Source organism: Hyalella azteca, unplaced genomic scaffold (assembly GCF_000764305.2).
Source record: "Hyalella azteca isolate HAZT.00-mixed unplaced genomic scaffold, Hazt_2.0.2 contig10727, whole genome shotgun sequence".
Classification (NCBI taxonomy): Eukaryota; Metazoa; Arthropoda; class Malacostraca; order Amphipoda; family Hyalellidae; genus Hyalella; species Hyalella azteca.
In genome coordinates, this window is record NW_025940754.1 from 85,348 (window position 1) to 112,065 (window position 26,718).

Genomic DNA, 26,718 nt, shown 5'->3' on the forward strand with positions numbered 1-26,718 from the left:
AAATCAGTGCATGTTTTTATTTCTCTGAAGACTGAACACAAGAAGAGGAAAATGAATTTGACAATTATATCTCCCATTAATTCAGTAACAATGCAATCACATTAAAAATAATACCAGTATTCACCAGCACCTGTGATATAATGAACTGTATTATATATTGGCTGGCGTCTTAGTCCATTACACTGTACAACAAAATTTTTGCTACTCATATGAAATTACCTGTATCTGATGTGTTTTTTTACGCTGATTCCATGTATGCCCTTGAAATTTCTCTAGCACGTCAGGTTTTCGAGTTATGTTTGTTATAGTATTTTATGCATATAACTTCAGGGTCAGCCTCCAAAAGTGAAAGTACATTCAAAATAAGGATTGCCTGGTAAAAGTGTGTTGTGTATTGGTGGTTTCAAATACACTTTTATTGTATAATAATGGCTGAGATAATATTTTTTAGTGTTTGTACCATTGCTATTGACTTTTCTGAAACTTTTTCACAATTTAATTCCAGAAATTTTGGTCGTGATAAATCTAGGCTATTAATTAATCTGAAGTAAGCACTAATTTGATTTTTTAAATTTCAATTAAGCAGTAATTGTTTGAAATGAATCGTCGAAATTGTAACAACAACCCTGACAATTTCTGTTACATTTGTGGCAAATTCACCCCAAAAGACCAGAGAAAAAATCTGGCCTCCAAGGTGAAGACAGCATACAGGCACTATTTTGCTGTCAAGTTGGGGACCAGGATAAAAATTGGGCACCTCATATCTGCTGTTCTAACTGCTGTGTCAGTTTAACACAATGGTTAAGCTCAAAAAGGAAGAGTATGTCATTTGCTGTTCCAATGATCTGGATTTTCCCCTTGCTAAACCCCACTTGGGAAATGCTTTTTTTCCACTTGGATTTTTTTTCCTGAAAACCTTGGGGATATAAGTGATGAGCATGGTGAGCGTTTTCACCAAGATATTGCGCTTTTGGAAAGTCGGTATCAAGGTCGATTTAATGCAAATATGATGCTATTGGTTGTTGGTTGCTACTATTGTTGGTTGCTACAGAGGGAGGAAGAATCTACTCACCGTCGCAAATCAAGAAGGAAAAAGCATTTGTAAAATAAATATCATAGCAATTAGGTAAAATTTCTTTTAAACTGTTTTGATTACCATTTTTATATTTTTATTTCATAAATACGATGTTTGAAATGTATAATCCAATATTATTTAATCATGCTCAGTTTACCAAATGTTGTATTTTTATGAATTTCATCAATTTTTTTTAATATCTCGAAAACTATACGTGCTAGAGTACTTCTGTTTGCAGATTTATATGCGACCTTGATTCCTAAAGAGAAAGGTATTTTGGTTTGAGTTATGAAAAAAATTTTTTTGTTGCACAGTGAATTATCCACAGGCCGGGCACAAACGTGAATGATTGCCTTTTTTCCCCGACTTTAAGTGGCTGTTCCCACTCGTCATTCAGCGCGGGTACAGTTTTTCACTGCAAAATTCTGGTGGTTTGTCGAGCGGTGACGTCATCTATCATGAACACGCGTCCTCTATGTCATCTGCGTGGTCCTATTGCCTTGTCAGCGTCGGATGCGCGCACATTTATCGTGATTAGAGTTATGAGTTCATCACATCACTGATATTAAAGATTAATATTAGTCAAATACTTGAATATATCACACATGAAATCTATAACATACGATTTCAGGGCGAAAAATATTTACACCAATATATATTAATTATGTATACAACTTCGTATATGTATTATGTATACAACTTTGGGTGCGCGAATTTATTCCGTGAAAAGGTAGGAGCATGATTTGCAGACAACTAAGGAAAGTTAAAAATAGCATTTGTATACATTGAAGATACATTGAAGCAACGAACCCTTCGTTGAAGCTCCTGCTCTTTCATTTAATACGTATTGTTAGGTGTTCGATGTTTCGGGCGTCAACCCTGTTCTCTTTCTTTTATGACTTGCTGTAAAACTTCATTCTATATAGGTATCATTCGTATTCAAACTAAGGCATGCAGCCTACTAAATAAAATTACTCTCACTGGCAAGCATGTGCTCCAGAACTTTAAGGGCAGCAGCAGAATGCTCTCGCCCTTCGCTAAGTCAGCGCTTTGTTTTGTAGGCCGTCGGCATGGCTCATAAATTCTGAGAGGTCCATGACATGATCTGACCTCGTAAATAAGGCATATTTTTTTAAACAAACTTGATTTATAAAGTAAAGTTTTTTTAATTATCTGATGATCTGACTTTAGTTCTCTGGGATAAATGCAAATATTTCATCATGAAACTTTTTTGATTAAATGGATACTCGCACGGAAAATTGTGAGATTTTCTGTAGACATTTTCTGATTGTGGAGTGAAATAAAACTTTCGACACTAGACCAATTAAGATGATTGACAGTGGGAATAATTTCGGTTAATAGACCACAATCGTTTTTTGTTAATAGATGGGCAAATTACTTATTTAACTTGCATTCTTGTCACTTAGAAATTGTCCAGTAGGTTAGGTCCTACTGTAGGAAATGAGTTAATTACCAACAAAAAATTATTTGACAACTCAAGGGATGCGTCTGATGATTACTAAAGCAGTTAGTTTAGTTTAGTTTAGTGGCCAAATGTTTACTAGCGCTTCAGCTATTTAGCTATCTCGCACCGAAAGTCAAGATGAACATCACCATAGAGGTGGAAGGTCTCAATTATTCATCACCCACAAGGGGCGGAAGGTCTCAGATGTCCAGCCCGCTGAAGCTGGCTCGAAAGAAGCAGCGTTAGCATCTCAGAGAGACGAAGTGACAAGGAGGGACAGGTGACAAGGAGGGACAGGTGGAAAGCAACAGAAACTAAGACACTCGAACAAGAGGTCGCTTACACGGGACGTCGGCCGCCCGCACGAGAGAGACAGAGAAGGGAAATGTAAGGAATCCTACCTACATAATAACCTAACCCCACAACTGAGACCTGCAGTCAGACACCGCGAGCTCAGCGGTGGGGCGCTCAGGAACAATCCCCCTAGGAACGCGAAATCCCATAGGACTTTTGACGCGCACAGGCACACGTCAGAAGTCCCCCCTGAGGGGGATTACTAAAGCAGTAGCAAAATATGAGCAGAAAGCATATTTTCCATGCAGCATTTCAAGCGCAGACGCATATGCAGTGCTGATGCCATAATTCAATCATCATCGCAACTTCTAACTGTAGATACTATAACATATATGTAGATACTGTAGATACTATATCATGTAGTAGATACTGTAGATACTATATCATATATGTAGATACTGTAGATACTATATCATGTAGGTAGATAGTGTATATACTATATCACATAGGTATATACTATATACTGTAGATACTACATCATAGATGTAGATACTGTAGATACTATATCATATAGGTAGATGCTGTAGATACTATATCATATATGTAGATACTGTTGATACTATATCATGTAGGTAGATACTGTAGATACTATCTATCAACAAGACTATATTGACCATTTCAAGTCTAATGTTAACTTTATTGGATATCTTTTCGTGGGAAAAACCGAATGTTGGACGCCTAATAAGATACCATTATTCCGGTTCAATTTATTCAATTTAATCATCACACAAATTGAGGCACTTTTCCATAGATCATACTCGTACTATTAAATGAAAATCTTGTTGCTAAATAATTATCTTACATTTTTTTAAAGGCCTCCCACACTCACCATTCCAACAAAAAAAAAAGGAATTGATTTTATTAATTAAAAACAGGGAATGGTTTCATGTCAATGATCAGGGCCCAAATTATTGACGTGCGACTCAGCAAAAGTGTCGACGCAGGTTGCATCCCAGCACAAACACCTCCCATTAGAAAACGGGAAAACCGTTAAGCCATCTGGTCTCTTACCATCCCCTCTGTCCACTCCAACGGGTTCAAGGCATGAAGGGACGCCAGCGCCCTGAAGAGCCCTCTTGATCACATCGTTCAGAGCCGAGTGTCTTGGATGTCGCCCAGCGCTGTACTTACAAGAAAGGCCATGCAGCCCTCGTGCATCCATCCACTTTCCGCACCGACAAGTGTGGGGTTCGCATACATTTGCGCCAACTCGAAGAGCAATTGAGACGCGGAAGGAGTCGGGGTCTAGAAGTGTTCCAAGAGCATCCGAAGGAATAGCGTGAAGCCACAAGCCACTCTCTCTCCTCGCCGCCGCAAGTAGCCGAGCCCTGGATATTTGGTCCGCCGCTCCCAAAAGCCGCGCCGCGGAGGCCGCGGCCACAGGCCCACCCCAAGTCCTCTGCCGGCCCAAACTCGCGTCCTCCATCTTAAAATGACATCGTAACGATATTTTGAGGTCGAAAATGAAAACAAGATGCTGAGAGAAAATTTGTCATCAAACTACATTACTTCACCAACTCTGAGCTTTCATTATATATATGAAAAACTTAGAAAATGAAATCACCATCGTAGTTCACGATTACTCCTAGAAAGAAGCTTTTAACATTCGGTCTCCAGGCTATCAATGTTTCAATGTAAGGCCTAATTTAATTGCTACTTTTTTCGGGGCGTTCACAGGAAGGTAAAACTTTCCGGAAAAATTCCGGACGATTTAATTAATGATATTCTGCGGACATTTCAATTACCCGCCTCGATTAATTTCCTGGAATTATTTCGTGGCCTCTCAAAATTAATTATTTTTTCGTGCCGGAAAGGCTAAAAAGGCTGCCTCAAACCTAACAATTTGGTTCACAAATGAGGTTGCTGTTTATCTAGTATTTTTTTGCCTGTACTATTGAGTGTAAAAAGTTTCTTGGAGGTACGCATATTTAGCCTGAAAATGTGAGATCTTTCAACGTACCAAGACGCCATGAATTTCCGAATATGATGAATAAAAGCTGTTTTATAGATTATGAACTCTGGTCGTTCTCTCTCGGCGATTTTTGTGTGACATAAATAACACGATAAATAAAGATTAAGTATTGATTAGAATGACGATTACTATACCATTATAATGGTATAGTGGGTATATTGTTGCAGTTATTTCTTATAATTTCATGAATATTTTCCGATTGACGTTTAAAATCCAGAGGTGATTGATGTCAGTGTTATTGCATCCAGATCTGCAGCGTGACTTGTTTCATGAATCCGCTTGCACTGCATATATATAAGCGTTAATGAGGTCGATATTTATGGATGCGAGGAAAATGTTTGCATAAAAAATGTTCTGGTAAGAGCGTGTCGGCCGTTCCACCTGAATATTTCAGTTATCCCCTAGGGTCGCTCACGTTGGATTTGGCTGTCAGGTCAAAATTTGCGAGCGACTCAAATTTGTCTTGCGCATCCCGGCAGAATTATTTGCTCCCGGGAATTGACAGATTAATCAGTGGCTGGCTGATTATTTATGCCTTGCTGAGGAGAAAATGCATGAAATGATTATGTAATATTTATTATATGTGCGGGCTAATTGACACGTGTATAATTCGTAGCATGGGACTGGACTAAAACTTCTAAATGCAGAAGTAATTTTGAGTATTATTAATAAACCTATAATTATTAACTATAATTAATATTCATGCAGTTCATTTCACGATTGGATTATACATGTATATTTGCATCTGATGTTTTCTGCACGGCTAGCACAGGATGAATTTTGATTTAGATGAATTTGGTGTACGCCTAAAATCAGTCCTATTTCAGATTAAAGACAAGAAGAAAACTGAGCGAATATTCCGAAATTAGGTTAATTAAAGAAACTTTAGGGTGATAAACATGAAGGAATTATGATCGGAAATTAAAGCTCAGTTATCGTTGTCCAAAAACTGACTTTTCAGTGGCCATTAATATTCTTGCAGTTCCTTATACGATCGGATTATTTTTGCTAGCAAGGTGACAGGCTGCTGAATAATAATCCTTTATTTTAAATTATTAATTATGGAGGAAAACTTGTAATAGTGACACTTTTTCATTGTGTCATGAAAATTGAAAAAATGCAGAACTTCTCTCATTGAAAAATGCAGAACTTCTCTCAGTATAACTTATGAAGATCTTACAACATAAGAGTATATGTCCTAAGCTAAGTTAAATGATCTCCCTCTTTAGTTGAGAATAGAGTAAAATCTGCAGCACTTTCATGGTACGTAAAACGATCTAACATTTTCAGGCTAAATAGCAAAGATCTCTCATATTCGGGTATATATAAGAGATTTTTTCCTTCCACGGCAATAAAAAGAATTTTGTGTAACCCACAACCCTAATTTCCTCTTGGATAAAAATGATTTAACGTGTTCACGTTTGCAGCATTCCGACGTGCCTGACGCACCGGATTTTTTTCTGTTCTACATAAATTTTGAGGAAGATTCCAAGCAAAATCTTTTGAATTATTCGTCAGCTTATATAAAGCGGACGAAGCAAGCGAGGGAAGATGGATGTGTTGCTTAAGTGGGTTAGGTCCCGACGGCGAAAAAATATTATTTGTTACGAAAAGAAATTGTGCGTGTAAATTTATAAACATCCGTTATTTAATTATGTTTTTAAAAAATGTTAATAAATTGCTGATCTGTCGCACGTTTCTTATTTTAGTAACTCGTATCGCGGTTCAAAATGTTGTTTTGATTTTATTTTCAAGATCGGAATATTGCATAAGATTGCAATAAAGTTGAGCCCAAAAGAAAAAAGAACCACCAGGCGGAAAGGGTTACAAATGATGAATTGATAGGCCATTATATATTTTCTGTAACCAAGAAAATTGTGAAGAATAGTAATTACCATGAATCATTCTTTTAACAATTGAAGACGGTTTAGTATAACGCGATGTAAAATTTCGAGGTCCGGAACAAGACAGATTGTAGCCAGAACACAACAGACTGCGGTCCATAACACAACAGACTGCGGGCCATAACACAACAGACTGCGGGCCATAACACAACAGACTGCAGGCCATAACACAAACACAACAGACTGCAGGCCAGAACGCAACAGACTGCAGGCCAGAACACAACTGACTGCAGGCCAGAACACAACAGACTGCAGGCCAGAACACAACACACTGCAGGCCAGAACACAACACACTGCAGGCCAGAACACAACAGACTGCTGGCCAGAACACAACATATCGCAGGTCAAAACGCTGCATAACACCGGCCAGGGTCTCGACGACGACCCAAAGGCGTCCTTGTCCTATTTTACAAGAATTTACACGTGTCGCTGCGTGGGCTAAAAGCGCTAGAGCTACGGCCGCGGCTACATTGCCCATCATGAACACTCGTTCTGAGAAAATAATTGTCTTAATACTATTTCCTTATGCAACAAGCAATCAAGGAAAAATTATTCTATTATAAAATAAGTATTGTTTAATTCCAATTATTTCATCAACTACTTTTCCTCGTTAACTTTGACACATTCACCATACGAACACCATTCAAGAGTTTTGGAATAAGAACATCTTATTTTGGCAATACAATAAAACAATAATCATTCCAATAGTATAGAATTATCAAACTAGTTTAATTTCGGTAAGAGTGAATAATGATTTGAATGAAATAGACAATAAATATTTTGAAGAACCTTTCCATCCGTTTCAAGTTATTTCGTAGTAGATTATTGTATTGTATTCCCTTTACGTCTATTGTAGTAATATATAAAAATCTTTCACATTTCCGTGGTAGATTATTCCAACTAACCGCATGAAAATTATGTTTTCATGCGATTTCATAAAATGCACATTATAGACGAGACTAATTCAGAAATAAGATAAACATGTAACCGGACTTCATTACTCAGCACTCACCACCTCAGCGTGCAGGGCGACGTTCTCCCAGCTGAGCCAGAACCTCGAGAAGTAATAGAAGTAACAGAAGTAATAGAAGTAATGGAAATAGTAGAAGTAATGGAAGTAAAAGAAGTAACAGAAGTAATAGTATTACAAGTAACATGACTGCATTACTGCACTCACCACCTCAGCGTGCAGGGCCAAGTTCTCCCAGGTGAGCCAGAACCTCGAGAAGTAATAGAAGTAGTAGAAGTAGTAGAAGTAGTAGAAGTAATGGAAGTAACAGAAGTAATAGAAGCAATAAGTAACATGACTGCATTACTCAGCACTCACCACCTCAGCGTGCAGGGCGACGTTCTCCCAGGTGAGCCAGAACCTCGAGAAGTAATAGAAGTAACAGAAGTAATAGAAGTAATGGAAGTAACAGAAGTAATAGAAGCAATGAGTAGCATGACTGCATTACTCAGCACTCACCACCTCAGCGTGCAGGGCGACGTTCTCCCAGCTGAGCCAGAACCTCGAGAAGTAATGGAAGTAACAGAAGTAACAGAAGTAACAGAAGTAACAGAAGTAATAGAAGCAATGAGTAGCATGACTGCATTACTGCACTCACCACCTCAGCGTGCAGGGCGACGTTCTCCCAGCTGAGCCAGAACCTCGAGAAGCCGTGATGGGTGAGCAGCTCGTGTTGGTGGATGAACAAGAAGATGAGAGCCACGCAACATCCTGTCATCCATGTGAGTACAGGACGAGATCTGCACGATGTGTCATGTGCACCACATGACAACTCACAATATCTTGCATTAGTTCCTTCACTCTCACTATCTGTTAAATTAGCACCGGCATCCTGTTTGCACTTTTGAGATTTGTTATCATATCTAGAATTAACGTTTCTTTTTCTATTATTTTCAATAATATTGTTGGCACCGCACTTGTTGTCCTTAATGAGACTACTAGTCGCAGTTTTGTGCGAGTTAGTAAGTCTCATTAATTTCCTATATCCCTTTAGCTTTCTAAGTTTTTCAACGTCGACGCGGCTTTCGGTGATGACAGAAAGGAGCGCAGCCACGCGCTCCTCCCCCGACGACATCGCGGCGTCTACTGAAGAAGAATTTCAGACCCGACGTCTCGTGACGCCGACGCGCCGTCGCGAGTGCCAAGCGCCCAAACTGCCGGTGCCTTTACGACTGCTTCTTCACGTAGCTGCAAACATTTGATTTAAAAATAATTCCTATTTCACTATAAATACAGCGCTCACTTGTTGTTAACAGGGCATACGTGGCAAAGAAAAGTATTGAGGTCCAAGAAGACATGTGAATGAAGTAAAGAAAGTAAAAATGTACCAATTGTCACCTTATAAATAAATAGTCGCCTTATAAATGTCGCCTTATAGTGATAGAAAAATCTGAAGACGGGAACGGACAAGTTGACCAAGCAGCGAGTGACCTCGAGCCACAGGTCAGGCGCAGGTATACAAGCACCTTCGCAAGCAGGTTTACTGACAAACTCATGCACGCAGATTCAAGGCTAGAAATGCTCGCAGGATTATGGACATTACTGCAGACCTAGCTGCTTCTGAGCAGGTTTATGAGCAGATCTGCTCGCAGGTTCGTGTGCAGGTTTTCACTCAGGATGACGACCAGGTGTGCTGGCTAATTGGAAAGATTTCCAGGAAACTCAGACTTTCAAGTTTATATGCTAGTTTGATAGCACGTTATTAATGAAAATGTGGTAGGGCGTTCAACTTGTGGTTGTTTTATAAGATGTGAGGGAAATAGCTTAAGGGTGGTTTGAAAGTGTGAGGGAATGGTTGTCGCTGCGGGGGGATGGCAGTCGTTGAGGGGGATTGGTTGAAGGCGATGGGAAATGGTTGAAATTACGGGGAATGATCATAGGTGATGGAAGTAAAATTATGGTTCCTCTGTAAAGATGTGAACTAAATTGTCATTTCCGTTATTCATAGCAAACTTCTTTTAGTTTAAAATATATTTTTACAATTTGAAATCGCCGAGCTTTTGATTTTTGTTATTCCCGCTTATATTTGTCCAAGACTTATTTTATTAAATCGAACTCAATGTTGGAAAAAATTTACACACGAGAATGTAATAAATACGTGCGCATAACTATAAATACGTGCGCATAACTATAAATACGTATGCATGACTATAAATACGTGCGCATAACTATAAATACGTACGCATAACTATAAATACGTGCGCATGACTATAAATACGTGCGCATAACTATAAATGACAAGGGTTATTGTCATGAACAATAACCCTTGCAAAAGAACAGGACCTCTCCAAGAGACCAATGTAGTCTATAAATTTTCTTGCAATAAAGAAGGTTGTAGACTTCTTCCTAATATGGACTACATCGGGCTCACAGAATGCACCAGTATCGTTATGCGGTGCCCCGATCCTATACGACTGGCTATAGCTGAGGCCCTCATCATTAAGCAGAGGACTCCAGCTATCAACCTTCAAACCACGGCTTCGTCAGAACTTTGAGATTGTTTTCCGAGTAGTTTTTTGCGCCTGTAAAATCTTCCTGTAGTATCACATTAACGAAATTTTAGCATTATTTGAATGGTATCCAATTTACTTGATTTCGTACATATGTCAACCCAAATTTCGTTACTCAATGCGTCTTTAACTTGAAAATGTATGTTGTACATTTGAAACGTCGTTCAATATTAAAAATGTCTATCGGTAATTTAATTTTCAATCTTCCAACACCTATACGAAGAGTTTAGTACGACTTATTGAAAAACTAACAAGAAGCTAATAAATAAAACTAATTCTCTGGGTCTTTAACAAAAATTGCTTAAAAGAAGAAATTCTGCCAGCCTACACTAATAACTATAAATACGTACGCATAACTATAAGTACGTGCGCATAACTATAAATACGTGCGCATAACTATAAATACGTACGCATGACTATAAATACGTACGCATAACTATAAATACGTACGCATAACTATAATTAAGTGCGCAAAACTACAAATACGTGCGCACAACATAGATGTTTGTTCATAAAATATATTTTAATTTCCTGCATGTAGTCGGGTTTGTCACTTTCAGTTTCGCTGTCGTATTCGCAAATTTCAACCAAACAATATTTTTTGTGAGTTGTGATTGGTTTTTATTTTTTCATTTTTTCGTTGCGCCGAATTTATGAATTAAATTTTACATTGTTTTCAGTACTTCTTAGAATAATACTTCCTTGTTCTTGTCGCCTTGAGACCTTGCATGGCGCTTCGGGAATGAAGCTGACGTGAACGCGATTGGTGAAATTTTTAAGCACTGAAGCCGAGACTGAGACGTTAATGGGCGACCGTAATTGATGGAGGAGGTGATCATTCGGGAGTCAGGCGAGACTGAGACGTTAATGGGCGACCGTAATTGATGGAGGAGGTGATCATTCGGGAGTCAGGCGAGACTGAGACGTTAATGGGCGACCGTAATTGATGGAGGAGGTGATCATTCGGGAGTCAGGCGAGACTGAGACGTTAATGGGCGACCGTAATTGATGGAGTAAGTGATCATTCTGGAGTCAGGCGAGACTGAGACGTTAATGGGAGCCGTAATTGATGGAGTAAGTGATCAATCTGGAGTCAGGCGAGACTGAGACGTTAATGGGAGCCGTAATTGATGAAGGAGGTGAGCATTCGAGAGTCAGACGAGACTGAGACGTTAATGGGCGACCGTAATTGATGGAGTAAGTGATCTTTCTTGATTACTTGATGTAGTCAAGGCAATGTTTACGTCCGATGATCATGGCTTAATGCAGGCTGTACATTTTCGAGATCAAATCTAATAAAAAATGCTCCACTTAGCCTTATATAAGTTTGCTAAAGGCTAAGTTTTCAACACTACCATGTTTTTCATCCTGCACTTGTTTGAAAAGATTTTCATCCAGTTCATTCCCTCTAGCAGTAAAATTACATTATAACGAAATTGTGATGTAAAAGTGAGACTTCTATAGTTTTTCATTGAAATGACATAGTTGATTTTAAAACCTAATTTCGGTTTATTTCGTAAAGCAAGCTTCGACCTCACATGTATACGAAAATTGCGTGACGGTATATTTTTAGTCCCGTTATAATTTTGAGAAATTTTTCATTTATTTCTCAAAAAATAATCCTAATAAAAAATTTGCTGCGCATCGCAGTTGTTTTCGAATTGCTACCCTCACATATGTTAAAGAACGAAATCACTCAACCACGTTTACTATTGAACTCCGTTGTGTTTCATGACGCCAGCCGCTATCAGGGACGGCATGTGCTGCTGCCTCAGCTGCCGACACAAAATTTTTGTTATAAATTTGGGGCCACGGCGAGTCTGGCGCAGCGTGATACGCCCTGACGCTTGTGATGAATGAGGCGTAGATGATGGTGAGCGTTATTGGGCGCTGGAGTTATTGAGTGCCGGTGTTATTGCGGATACTGTTGTACGGTGAGGGTTATTGAATGCCACAGTTATTGCGGATACTGTTGTACGGTGAGGGTTATTGAGTGCCGGTGTTATTGCAGATACTGTTGTACGGTGAGCGTTATTGAGTGCCGGTGTTATTGAACGGTGAGCGTTATTGGGTGCCGGTGTTATTGCAGATACTGTTGTACGGTGAGCGTTATTGAGCGGCGGAGTTATAGCAAATATAATTGTCTTTCACTAACTATGCATACATCAAGCCTAGTGTCCCACCAAATATCATAACGTGACTACCTATATGATTGATGCCTTTAATTTTATGATTGTTATTGAGAAAATTGCTGATAACAATTTGTATATAAATTTATTTATGCTGATAACAACTATTTATTCATAAGTTGATGAGGACTGAAGTAGCCATGTGTTGCTAGTCCAGTCAGGATATAAATATCCGTGGTATCGAATTGCGACTTTCGGTCACAGGATGTAGGAGTCCGGACTGAGAATCTGAAACGTTCCTGACACAAACCAATAATATTTTTGACCTGCTTGGTTACAGAAACCTACCTGCGTGAATGAATATATAAACGTGCACAAATAATATATCAACACTGATCAGTTCGCTATCTAATATGAATAATCGCAAACATGATAAATTACAGAAAATAACACAGAAGAATAAAATAATATTGCACAGTTCTGTGATAACGCTCTTCGGCCGCAAGAAAACAAAAAAAATAATAATAATAATAACGCAGACCACAATATAAATTCGAATCGCAAAAAAAGAGATGAAAATGATGTTCAACAGTAAGAAAAATTTTAAAACCCAATACTGTATAGCCTTTCAAACCATTCTAAAAATATATATATTTTTTTATTTTTCTATGTTACATTGCTGCAAGGTCATTGCACATTTAGGGGGCGCTTATTGACATTGCGTGCTGGTAATATTACATGTACTTTGCTGGGAGAATGTTATGTTGTCGGAATGGAGTTATTCGAATTCTGGGAAAGGAGAAAGTTTTTGAGCGCTCTAGTTATTGAAATTAAAATTGAACGAAGAACTCCGTTCAGTGCCCAAGTTTTTGCAAACAACTGGTAACAAAAATGGTTATGGAATTCTGTGTTTATCTTTGGCAGGGTTATTTGCATCATATTTGATGGACGATACATAACCCTCGTTGCGCGATCATTAAAACCGTAATAAAACAATAGGCCGAACATCGAAAAAGCATTTTTATTCAATTTTAAACATACAATGTACCTGAAGAAATTAAATTTAAATAAAATTAAATCGTTTCAAAACATGTCGTTCTTTATAAGTTTTGTCAAACTGTGTAGGTTTACATATGATCCTTCTGAAATGGCAGAGTAATAATAGCAAATTGACTGGTTGAAATAACATTTAACAACATTACAAATAACATTTAAAATAACCCAAATAACATTTAAAAGGAGTCTCGAGTTTCCGATATTTTTCAAGTAGAATCTTACTTCAAAATGTCTGAGATACTGAATTATATGTCAATACATTACGTAAAACTGTGTGTGTTTTCTACTATTGTAGTAGGTAGGGTCCTGCCTAGTACGGACATGAACATTTTTGTGCTGAAGGAGGGAAAGCTTCACACGGTTCAACTTGATGCAGAAAACTTGACACGGCTCAATTGTAAACAAGATTGTATAGCTCAAAAATATTGTCTTGGCAAGCCAGTTTGGCTCTATGATTCATAAGCATTGTAATGATATTGAATGAAAGAAATTTTTCAGGAATTGGCAAAGCGGATGTCTAAAAAAATAAATTCACAATAATAATCTAATCCTTGAGATTTTAACACCGGATCTCTGGAATATTCAATGTAGACCGGAATATACTATCACTATGGTGTGTACTAAAACCTTTAAATACATGATTTACATATTCCATAGCTTCACATTATAAATCAGTCTGCCATGGCGAAGAAATTTCTCTGGCAGGAATTTTGGGCTTCATAGAAAGTATTCTAGAGCTGACTTTTTCCAATCTAAACTCATTCAACTACTGATCAATATTAGGACCCCACGCTCTATCCTTGTATATGTAGATATTAAATAGTGCATTCTATTAAAATCAATCGCTCTACATGACAAATCTGCATCAACCAACTACATATATGATATATAATATATTTTAAGTCTGACGGAAGTTGCGTCGTTGCAATAAATTATGTTCGCAACAATTATCTATTGAAAAAACGTATATATATATATATACGTTCCATTCCCTGATAATATAAATCAACTAATTCTCTGGTCATCAATCGCACGTGTATAAACAATTAAATTCTGCCATCTAATACTAATATATATATACGTGGACTCAAAATAGGCAATTATCACCTCAGCAATGAAGCAATTTCCTTCACTCTCAAATTTCAGGTCGTCAGTCTTTTTTGAGGTAGAGAGAAATTTCACGGCGAGAAAACAGTTGTGTGGACCAGTGAACGTCGCTGGAAATTCAGGAGCGTGCGCCAAGAATAAAATAAGAATGCGGTAAGTCTGTTTGCTTAAGTTTATATTTTCAGCAAAGTCAAGTAAGTTATAATGCCTAATTATGAACTCGTTCCTTAAGCTGTGTTCTTACTCTGTTATATAACTTTGCAATCCTTGAAGCTTCATAAAAACTAAATGCTGCAAATCCACTCGTTGGGGCCTTACTCCCCCATCCAATCTGTCACTTGTCCACATGAGTTACAAGGGTTCGACTTGATTGAAAAATGGTCACTGCGAGCATAGTTAGCAGGACGTGTTCTATTAATCCGTATCCTAGTCCAATTCTAAAATATTTATTGTTGGATAACGGCTGTTATCGAGAAGCCAAAGCTCTGCTCAATATAGAAGAACTTTCTTCGCATTTTGCTTTTGCTATTTTCATGAATGAAATGATACCAGAACTATGAAGCAGTTAACTGCCACTCATAGAAAACGAATTAATAATTCTGAAAACCTTTTATATTCAACATTCACAGTAAAGTCCAATTTGCAATGTTACAAATGCTGTTGATACTAAACTAAAGTTGACGTTGACAGATACGAACCAAAATAATAAAAAAAACTATTTACGTACAAATAAGTTCCTTTTGACGTAACAGAATAATTTTTTAGTACGAAGGAATTAGTTCTATACGCATAGTTTACAATATTTTTCAAAGTGATTTCATTGAGCGTTCCCTACAAACAATAATTAACTAATACCTAATAACTTAGACTTTCTTTTAAAAATATGAGATCTTGCATATTAGTAATAATTATTATAGTTTAACCATATTTTTACAGATGCATTATTATTTATTCCATTTTCGATAAACGCAGGAAATTATTTCTTAATAATTAGTTGTGTAGGAAAATTATTGAATGATGTTAATTACTTCTTTGTTTTTCAGTGACCAAAATGAGATTAAAATTATTAGAAAAATATGCATTTTACGCCAGTTTTAAAGTTATTACGAAATGTATCGTCGAAGTCTCTATTTTATATTATCTGGATTATTTATTTTATCATTATAATTATTCATATTGATATCATGATGATCGATAAATATACCATTACGACTGCTTCTATATAAATAATTTTGTTGTCAAATGTTCACAGAGACATGAAACTTACTTTTGAATAAATGTATACGCAGATTTTTTTTAAATAAATGTTCGGATGCAAATGAATAATTATCAAGTTTATGATTATAATGTTGCATATACTCTAAGAAGTGGTTTCAAAGGAAATTAATATAAGAGTAATATAATTATAGAAAGTAATTATTCATATTTTTCACCATTAATAATGTTGCTTTTCATTCCTCCGAGTTGAAAACGAGTGTAGATATAATTTCAAATCATATAAACATAGTTTTCCGTTCATTTTTGGGGTATGCATGTGTATATTTCACATAAACTAAAATTTTAAGCTGTTATTCCCCTGCACAATAAAAATTCCCTATGAAGGAAAGTGAAGCGCCGGAAATTCGCCAAAGTGACCGTCATAATTCATAAGGTTTTTGGTACTCAAGTTGTCAGCGTCGTGGGCGTTTCTTGGAATCTCATCCAAACGGTAAATTTTCAGCCAGAAATATTCCTGTTTCCTTACGTCTTTTAATACTCACGGGCCTAATCAGGGCTACCAAGAAATAATATTTACAGATCAAATATATTCGATCTAATGTTAGCGGATCTAATTTCTCGGGCGAGGTTTGGACCCAATATTTAAAAGGTTAGAAAACTCAACATGAGCTTAATTCCTCCCACTCTTAGGTTGTGGAGTCGAATACTTCACAGAAAGTGCCATTTGGAAAATGCGCAATTAATTTTATTAATTTTCATGACTGATAAATAAAGGGTTTAATTCATAGCTAAATCGTTTAAAGCATTGCTAAATTTGTTGCTCCTGTATGGTGTATTTTTAAATATCCAAAAAATAATTTTTTCGTCACAGTCGATAATTAATAATTCATATTTGAGGTTAAGCATGTTGAATAGTGACTGAATAAATTTTTTTTCGTCAGCTAGTTAGCAACGGAGTTCGGGGAAAAAATTACTTTCTGGTGCTTGGATCAAATTGGCGGGGGTTTTGAATTCAATATTGAATAACAAGTGCTGAATCTTTTCTGGCCTGCTATTAGTCGCACATAAGCCGGCACAAGCCGCCTGTAATTTGCAACAGGATCTCAAAAAATTTCCAATGGGTAATCTGTTGACAGAGAAAATTTGAGATGTAAAAATATAATTTCAAAATTCTCTCAAAAATTTCCAAAAAAAGATCAATGACATTTAAAATTTTTCAGGGAAAATTTTGAAGATCAATGAATATGTTGACATTCTGAAGATCAATGTCAACAAGAGCCTGATACAGAGTGCGGCAGAGAGGACGGACGGGTTTAAAAACGTCATAAAACTGTATATTTTTTACTGAAAAGCAACTTTATTGATGCAATCAGATTCACAAAAAAATAGCATTTCGCAGAGTTAAGTGTGAAAAATAATATCTGGCATGTGGTGGCCGAAATTGTTGATTCAGTGCTGTAGGCGTTCTTGAATGTTCGCGTAGACTCCCTCCAACACCGCTTTCTCAACATGCGCGACTTCCACGCGAATTGCGTCCTTTAATTCGTCCAGAGTTCGGAGATTTTGTTCGTATACTTTAGCCTTGAGATGTCACCATAAGAAAAACGCATATGGATAAATCTGGGGACCGAGGAGGCCAACGAACATCGCCAAACCTGGAAATAAGGCGACCAGGGAAGAATGGGCGGATGACGTCCATTGATGCTCTGGCTGTGTGAGCGGATGCTCATCCTGCTGGAACCACACATGTCGGGTTGGAACACGATGCCATTATAATTCAGGGACAAAGAAGTTGGTCATCATTTCTTTGTAGCGCTCTGAGTTCACTGTAACAGCACAACCATTACCGTCTTCAAAGAAGTATGGGCCAATGATGCACGTTTGCGATGCAGCACACCAAACCGTTATACCTATGGGCTGTGCAGCGGTCTTTCGTGTAACTGTTGCGGATTTTCATTTGCCCAATAACGGAAATTTTGCTGGTTAACCATGCCGTTTAGGTGAAAGTGGGCTTCGTCACTCATAAACAATATGAGGTGTTGAGTGGTGTTGGAGGGAGTAACAATTTGTGCGGTGTTCGAGTCTAAGCGAGCTTACAAGAACGCCTACAGCACTGCATCAACAATTTTGGCCACCACATGCCAGATGTTATTTTTCACACTTAACTGTGTGAAATGCTATTTCTTAGTGAATCTGATTGCATCAATAAAGTGGTTTTTCAGTAAAAATATACTGTTATATGACGTTTTTAAAACCGTCCGTCCTGTCTGCCGCACCCTGTATCTCGCGCTATGCCTCAGCGACGATGAACCGTATTGTTGAAGCTCTATGTTCATGGAGTACCGGGCCTCTCGTTACCGTGCACCTGACAAGCTCCATGTTCATGGAGTACCGGGCCTCTCGTTACCGTGCACCTGACAAGCTCCATGTTCATGGAGTACCGGGCCTCTCGTTACCGTGCACCTGTCGAACTTTGGTCTCGAGTGTCGGGCCGCGACGTTGGTTCTCTAAAGCTTTTCTTATTAGATTTAAAGCTTTAAGTTCTAGGGCAAATATTTATATTTTATAAGTAGAGTCTTTAATCAACCTATTTGTATGGGGAAATAAAATTACAGTTTATACTGAAACAATCTGTCTATAAAATTTTCTGAATTCTGCACAATCTTTCTCCGAAATTATTTTCACATCCAATGAAGTTTCCAAAAATTCGCCGAATAGGTTGTAAATAGATTGCAATCAGCTTCAAATTTTGGCATCACCCGAAAAAAATTGAATAGAAATCCTTGACACAGTCTTTAGAAGAAGGCCTTTAACGCCCGGCAAGCCAGAAAAATCGTATTGGTTTCTCGTCAGAAGATATTGGCTAGAATGACTATATTGGCCGCGTAATCCCGTTGTTTATCAATCAAAGATTGGCGGTTGTCAACCAAATCGCTGGCGCGATTCATTTGAAACCATTTTGTTCTTTGATCAACAAATGAACATTTTGAGACAGCGCCTTGTTGATAGATTGCCGTGTTCCATCTCATTGCGTTATCTCGACCGTTCGGGATACAGGATGGCTTTCCATTGTAATTTGTTTCTGGCCGATATTTTTTGATTTTCTGAGGCCATTTTTCTGGCGATGATAGGTTATCACAGTCGAATATTGATGACATCGATATTTTTAACGCAGTGTATGCGATTTTTTAGTTATCCAAGCATTTAAAATTAAATCATTAATATAAATTATTATTTAAAGTGATTCATTAAAATTAAGAGTTAGTTCGTTCAAATATTCAAATATGAAGACACATATTAGACAAATTTTATTTGATTAACCACAATAATTTTAAAGTGTAAGTTCAAGTTAAAATAATTAGTAAATTAATTATTCATTAATATATTAAATATTAATTAATTAATAATTAATTAAATAATGAGGGTAAAGTAATAAAATGATTTTCAATAATTAGTGACCACGTTTTAACTAATTATGAGATTAATGCAGGGAAGTTAAGATGTATTTTTAACATGAGAATCTCCCGGATGATAACTTTATGATTTTAAAACATCTTGACGACCTAAAATAAATTGTAATCTATCATTCAATAAACGTCAATCGCATTGAACGGAGTAATTTGGAACATGCTTCCGAAAACGAAATAATATACTAGCTACATAATCTTCAAATTTGTGAAATAATCAATTAAGATCGCACATATAATAACTGTTACTCATAATGCCTAGCGTTCAGATTTTGTTCTCAGTCGGCTTTTTACCCTGCCATTCCCCGATAATAAGAAATAAACTTTTCATACGTAAGAAGATCGAGCTCATAAAAGATGAAGAGGTTAGCGCCAAAACGAGGAGCGAAGTGATGCATAATTACGGACACGACTGAATTAATTCATGATAATTCTTCAAATTTTCACGACCGTTAGCCAACGCTCCAGACATCGAACAGAGTCTGTATATAATATGCTATTTATTTTTCTTGCGACTCGTTCAATAATGGCTTTTCAGAGGAATCACCTTAATTCTATGCTTTAGTAGTGTGCATTACTATTTTACTTTATGATATAAAGAATTAAATTCTTTAAAAGGATTCCGAGAAAGAAAAAGCCAGTTAAATTGAAGCCGCGAGAGCGAGAAACCCGAGAGAGACGCCTGTTTTAGATTCACCCTTGTTTTCATATATCATGTTTCGCGAAAAATCTATTCACTCAATATCAGACGATGATAACCTAAACAGTTTTATTTTGCTATGCAAGAATAATTATTGGTAGTGATTATGCAATAGTCAGCTTAAAAGTATTGCTCCTTTTCTTATTTCACTGATGATATAATAATAACTATTTTTTGACCCAGCTGAAAATACGAAATCGTACAAGCAATATTACAGCAGTCAGTGTAGTAAAATGCATATATTCATAAGCATGAATAATGAATTTTAATTTTGTTATTTTAGTAATAACTTTGACGTTTTCTCATGTAATGTTACAAGTTCACAGTGAAAAATATTTATACGAGTTCTGTTTGATTTTTGCCTGATCCCAGGTGAATAAATGTTAATGACTGGATATTAAGAATTCATATAATTCAAGCAAATTCTCATATCTTTTTAAAAAAATTATGTTGGCCAATGTCATTAAATTAAATTATTCAGCCCTGTATGTTTACAAAGTTGTTTTTTTACAGGCCCTAACCTGAACCTGAACACTAACATCTCACCCATCGGTTCAAATAATTTTGCGAGCCTTGTCATAGGGCTTAGCACACATGTCTCGCCCTAAGGATTGAGGGTTTTTGAAAGCCCACATAAAGGCCTTAGCACACACGTCTAACCCCGTATTTGCAAAGGTTTTGCCAGCCCATATCCAGGCCTAGGCACGCACGCTCCACTCTGCATGTTCAAGGGAATTTATTTATATTTTTTATTGCTTGATTGTGCGGCGGAGCGCGCGCGGTGTAATTAGCAGAGTCTGCGCTGCTGTCGCCGCCAGCGCTGCCATTTCATGGCCGATGCTCACCAGTTCTTTTGTACGGCAAAACTTGAACAATAAATAGACATAAGCTGTACCTGTAGACTTTTAATTAAGCACGCGCACTTGCTTAACTTTCATAATATTCTGCTGATGAATATATTTTTTAATGCTAAATTTGCTCTAGAATAATCATTATAAAATTTCTACTTCAGAAACTAGTTTTTATTTGCATCTGGTGTAAAAATATTAATTATGACCTACAAGTAAAATATTTTCATGCCTAATGTTACAGTCAATGATTTCTAATGCTCAAATAAAGTACTTAAAATTTTTTTTTAAAAAACCACGTTTTTCTTGTGGACTGAAAAGTAGAAAATAAATTATGGCTCGCCCCAAAAAACGTGGATCGGGCTGTACGTTCACCATCAAATTTCCAAAATTCATGTGTTGGGTGCTTTTCGCTTTAATCATAAATCTGCCCGACCCACGTTTTTTGGGGCGAGTCATAATTTATTTTCGACTTTTTAGTCCACAAGAAAAACGTGTTTTTTTAAAAAGTTTTTTTTTTACGTATTTTATTTTCTCCTCTTTAGTCTTACATAATATTCATTTTATTTCAGTTGGCCACGCAAATGCACGAAAGAAAATTCTTTTCGAAGTTCTGTAGAAAATTGTATTCGAGGGGATACATTGGTGCATGTAATTTCATTTCATTTCATGCACCAATTGAATAAATTCCACGCATTTCATTGAATAAATACGCCTGGAAACGTGCAACAAATTATTGATTATTGTATTGTCATCGGGAGCTGAGCTTCCCTAAAAGTTTCAGAGCGCTAGCTAGCGGGAAAGTTGGTGAAATATCGATTGCAAGATTTGATCATCACAGACAGACGGACACGGAAGCGAGCTAAGAAAAACGTGGTAAAATGCGGAAAATTTCTTACATGTAAACTCCATTCAGGTGTAAGCCTCATCACAGTTAAGTAGTAAATTCATCTACTAGTCCAACGCCCCAGGGGCCACCGTTGAGGCAGAAAGTGTTGCCCGTCATCTGGCGCGTGAGTGTAGTAGCTTGTCGTTGCACTGAAATGTACAAAATCTATGTCGTAATTTAAATGAATTTAGCGACTATATCTGTCAATATTGCAGATAAATATCACGAGTAATTTGGTCATTGTTACAGTAACTTTTATCGTATTATTACCAAATGAATAATATGTATTTTAAAGCGCAGTGATTTGTCTGCTCCTTCGAGTCTCATGGATACCTTTTTTGTATTGTACATGCTCCTTTCATTGACACATTTTCCCGCTCGCGCATTTCTTACGTATTTTTCTAGTATTTGACTCCGCAGTTGTGCATTAACAAAATGTCAATGTTACCTTACATTTGTTACCTCGATAATGAAGAACTTCGTCCCAGAGGATGAAATCTAGGGATTAAGCTGTTACGTTGGATTACCCTCCTGTGTTAACCTGCAGGATTTACCGGCTGGGTCAACCTCCTGCACGCACAGCCTACCGTGCAACGCTAGTTTAAACTTTTGTAACAATTAGTTTCACAATTAGCAGCTCAATCCGGCGTTGCTATGAATAAATAATCCCTGTGAATTGAGAATCGCGCTATCCTAAGTCGCGTCGCTACTTCCAAACTAAAATTATACCATATAGAAAGGTAGTTGAAATTTATTTATCATGAAATTATACCTGCTGTTCGAAGTTTGAAATACTTTTATGTTTTTTTTTTCTTAACACTATTAAATCTAATAAATTTAAACGATAAATTCTTCTTTATTTGCAAATTTGATTCCGTTTACTAGAAGTTAAATTTCAGCTCCAAAGTAAAAAATGATTGGTATTATCGATGTACCAACAGCTCTTATATCTTTACAGTGGCAGCGTTCAACATTTAGGCAAATAAACATACAAATAAATAAACAAACAATCGTATATATAGTTATAATAAATTTCCTTGTTTCAAAAATGGCTTCCTATAAAGAAATAAAGTTTATGCTATTGTTTTTAGATGCATGCAGGTCTCAATTAAAAATGTATTGTTGCTTTTTCCGAGAACCAGTAGCTAGGATGGCTGGGTGGCTGACTGTGCATTGATCACTATAATTTAGCTTACTAGCAACATTTATAAAATAAATGAATTCAAAAAATGAATGAGAATTTGATTGAAATCATTGCATTTACTGGCACATAAGATGTTTAGTCGCCCGAGAATTTTCAGAGTGTTTTCGAAATCTGCACAGATAGACCTGAAGGAATTTAAGTGTACTTCCTGAATCCCGACACACCACCACATAGTCTATCCTCATTTTTAGCGCATTTTCTCATTTATGGAAAAAAGCTATTGTGCTTGCCATGTCCGTCCGTCCGTCTGTCCGTCTGTCTGTCTGTCCGTCCGTGACTTCACGTTTTCGTCAACGAGAAAATGCGCTCTCTGTCACTCACTGCAGTGAGTATTGAGTTATATTTTTTTAATGGTTGTTCTCTCCAATCGACGCTACTCTCAATCCAACTATCCAGAGTATCTAGAGTATATTGAGTGATGGTCGGGACTCCGACGTCTAGCAATGAATAGAGGTATGAATAACACTCACTTCAGCGTCTAAAGTTATAATGGCTAAGTAGCCATTGGTACAATGAACTGCCTGGAGTTCGTCTTCGGAGCTCTCGAATTTTCTGCACCTAATATCTAATGTTGACTCTCTCGTACAAGCGGCTATATGATATTACTAGCAATGTTGTTCTTGCCTGGAAGTTGCTGTATGGCGGAAAGTTTACCTCAGCATAAAGTTGGGCTTCTACGTGCAGCTAACAATGTTTAGCCAACACTGCTCTACCAACACTGCTCTGCCAACACTGATCTACCAACACTGCTCTGCCAACACTGCTCAGCCCACGGTGCTCTGCCAACACAGCTCTGCCAACCCTGCTCAGCCCACGGTGATCTTCCAACATTGCTCTGCCAACACTGCTCTGCCAACACTGCTCTGCCAACACTGCTCTGCCAACACTGCTCTGCCAACACTGCTGATGTCCACGTAATAACGCGAGTTATGCTAGCCAGGCTATTGCTGTGATGTCCCTGACATTGTATTGCTGATCCTTTCTTGTGGTGATAAATTTTTCAATGACGGTTTCCGCACTTGATGAAATTTCCGCATTATAATTTTTAATGATCAAATTTGCCAGCACATTACCATCGTTCAATAAACCATGGAACAAGATGAGAATTAACAATATTTGTGAAATAAATAATATAAATAACGAAAGTTATGAAAACAGATACTACATAAAAGAAGAATCAGATAAAACGTAGGAGCGAAACTTTTTTTTAAATAGTCGTGTCTACGTCAACATACTGGAATCATTTTTATATTAAAGTATTACTTTTTTAAATTGGTTAACGATGAATACGAAATTTAATTCTGGTTTTAAGTAGGAAAAGATACGAAAAATACGGTTATTAGGTTGAAGTCATGTAAGAAAATTTTCGAATGACGTACAACGATAATTCTTGCGGATGATACGTGATGAATATTTTTATTATGGCATGCTATATATAATATATAATATAATATATATTATATAACACGTGCTTCGGCGTATGTGCAAAGATATGAGGCGCCTTTGTAAGTTTACTGCTTAGTCATGTGATTATGTAATCATTTATGACAAGAAACTATGATGACGTTTGCGAGACTAACTAATATGCACGCGATATATGGATTAACAAGTCATATGGCGTCACAATTCCCTTATATGTAAACGATAAACACAATGCCTGTGTCAGTCCAATGGACGCAACCTAAAATGTTGCCTGTAGTTACCGAAACTGAAGCGAGCAGCGCAATTATAGCTTTGTTTTTGTAGAGCAAATTAAAAGCATTAATACTTAATAATAATATGAGATTATGAAAATGTAGCCATTGAACGGCATCATTTCATATTTATCGTTAGAATAGTTTGGTATATGTTACATTTAAAGACCAATTTGTATGCCATTCAATGCAATTGACTCAATTTCTTCACTTGTGAATGCCTTGAAATTTGCGTCGTCTTATATTCAACAAAAGCAACGGGACCGCCACAAGCAAAATTATACAGTAAATCACCTTTTATCCATCTTTACTATCCTAAATCTTTTTAAGCTAAATCACCTTTACATCTTTACTATCCTTACATAACATTTTTATTTTTGTAACAAAATATAGTCCATCATTTCTGCTGAATCTACATGGGAAAATGCTCCTGAGGGAGCTATTTGTGTTTTCGAAATAATCGTTTTGACTACTAATTCTATGAATTTTTTGGTATCGAGTTACTCTTCAATTCTGCAACATTTCTAAGGAAAATTTGATCCATTGAAAAACACCTATAATTAAACTCATCCATGCGAAAATGTGACCAAAAAATTTTTTTATTTTGTCGCATTTGTCGCTAAACTCGCCTAAATTTAAACATTTCTCGCTCGCTTAATATAAATTTTAATTTAATTTTGTTTCCCATTCATCGGTGCTATACATTTTCATTGTAAAGTATATCACCACCTTTGCCGCCATCATTGATCACAGTTGGATCCTGGAATTATTTCGTTTGGCGTCGGTAGCCTCAGATAAGTTGTAGCAATTCTGGTCATCACGTGTAGCCGTTTTTGTCATTCGTGACGAATATAGAATGAATATAAATTGTGTGTATGGCAGGAGTAGCTCTTGACTTGCATTGCAGACCACGACAGGAATTGGCACAGCTGCCAGCTGTGGCACAATGTCATAGAACGCATGAGTGGCCACGCATCAAGCGCCACAAAGAGGCTTCCCATCTCGCCACAACAATAACGTTCGGAATTAATTCGCGACACTGATGAAACTGCAATGCTCCAATGTGAGCAACCATTTTGGTTCGAGCAATGTGTTTGCCCATCAAGAAAACCACCACCTTCACTAACATTATTGAAAATTCTTATTGTGATTTGAAATGATTTCAGTTCAAGGGCTTCGCTTTCAATAGCGAGCAAACTTGTGGTAAAAATTTAGATTTCAATTCAATGTCAAAAGTGGCCGCTGATTAATTATAGATTTTCGTGGGATTATTAGGAATTCTGAAGGGGAGAGGAGGGCGGAAGAATTCATCATTCAGGTTTGAAGGGTCCTGAACTTTAAGTAGGCATTAGTTTGCATTTTAATAATAGTAAATATTTCTTTGTTCGTAAATGTAATGTAATAACGAAAATTGTGCATAGGTGTACTTGTACAATATCTCCAAAAGTTGAGCACGAAACCGTCGACTTTATTTGTATATCATTCCGCTTATTTCAGAATCTGTAAAATTACTTCGGGTATTGGGATCCGGTATCTACTCAGGAGAGTGTTGCTAGTTTTCCTTTCATTGTAACAATTAATAATTTCTAATAACGCCTCTATGCTCTCAATTGTAAAAGCTTTTGAGATACGAAATATTTTTTAAAGAAACAAAGTAAAAAGATAAATTTACCCTCATTGGTTACTGAGTGAAGATCGGCAACCTTGAACGAAAAGATGCTGAACACTGAAAAAATAATAAATTTTATGGTTTGGCATTGCACGAATTTTAATTCCTACTGGAAATTTTGGTACAATTACCCATCACGCGAAAAGTTATAGTAACCGAACAATGAAAGTAGAAATAAGTTGTAACATACATTCATTTTCAATGTTTATACATCTTATTGATGGATGTCTTCACACCTCAGGGTTTTAATGTATCGAACCCATCTATCCCTCGATCGTGCATAACCTATGTGTCTAACAGAGCACTTCAACAGGTTATTAACACTTTCTGCTATAAACATTAATTAAACTTACGGACTGTTATAACTGATCACCGCTTATTATAAGACTGTGTCATAGAAAAGTGAACAAATTGGCAGATGAAAACATGCATTTTTTAAAGAAGATAA

The 26,718-nt window shown here is 36.9% G+C and overlaps 1 protein-coding gene across 1 annotated transcript in view; it reads right to left on the reverse strand.

Moving 5' to 3' along the window:
- Positions 1–8,224, reverse strand: part of LOC108669977 — a 30,745-nt gene extending 22,521 nt beyond the window's left edge. The window contains exons 1-2 of the mRNA XM_047882560.1: positions 8,220–8,224; positions 8,098–8,140 (exon numbers count right to left, since the gene is read on the reverse strand). Coding sequence (XP_047738516.1) covers positions 8,098–8,140; positions 8,220–8,224 — 48 coding nt within the window. The remainder of the gene's footprint in view (positions 1–8,097; positions 8,141–8,219) is intronic.
- Positions 8,225–26,718: the final 18,494 nt, after the last annotated feature.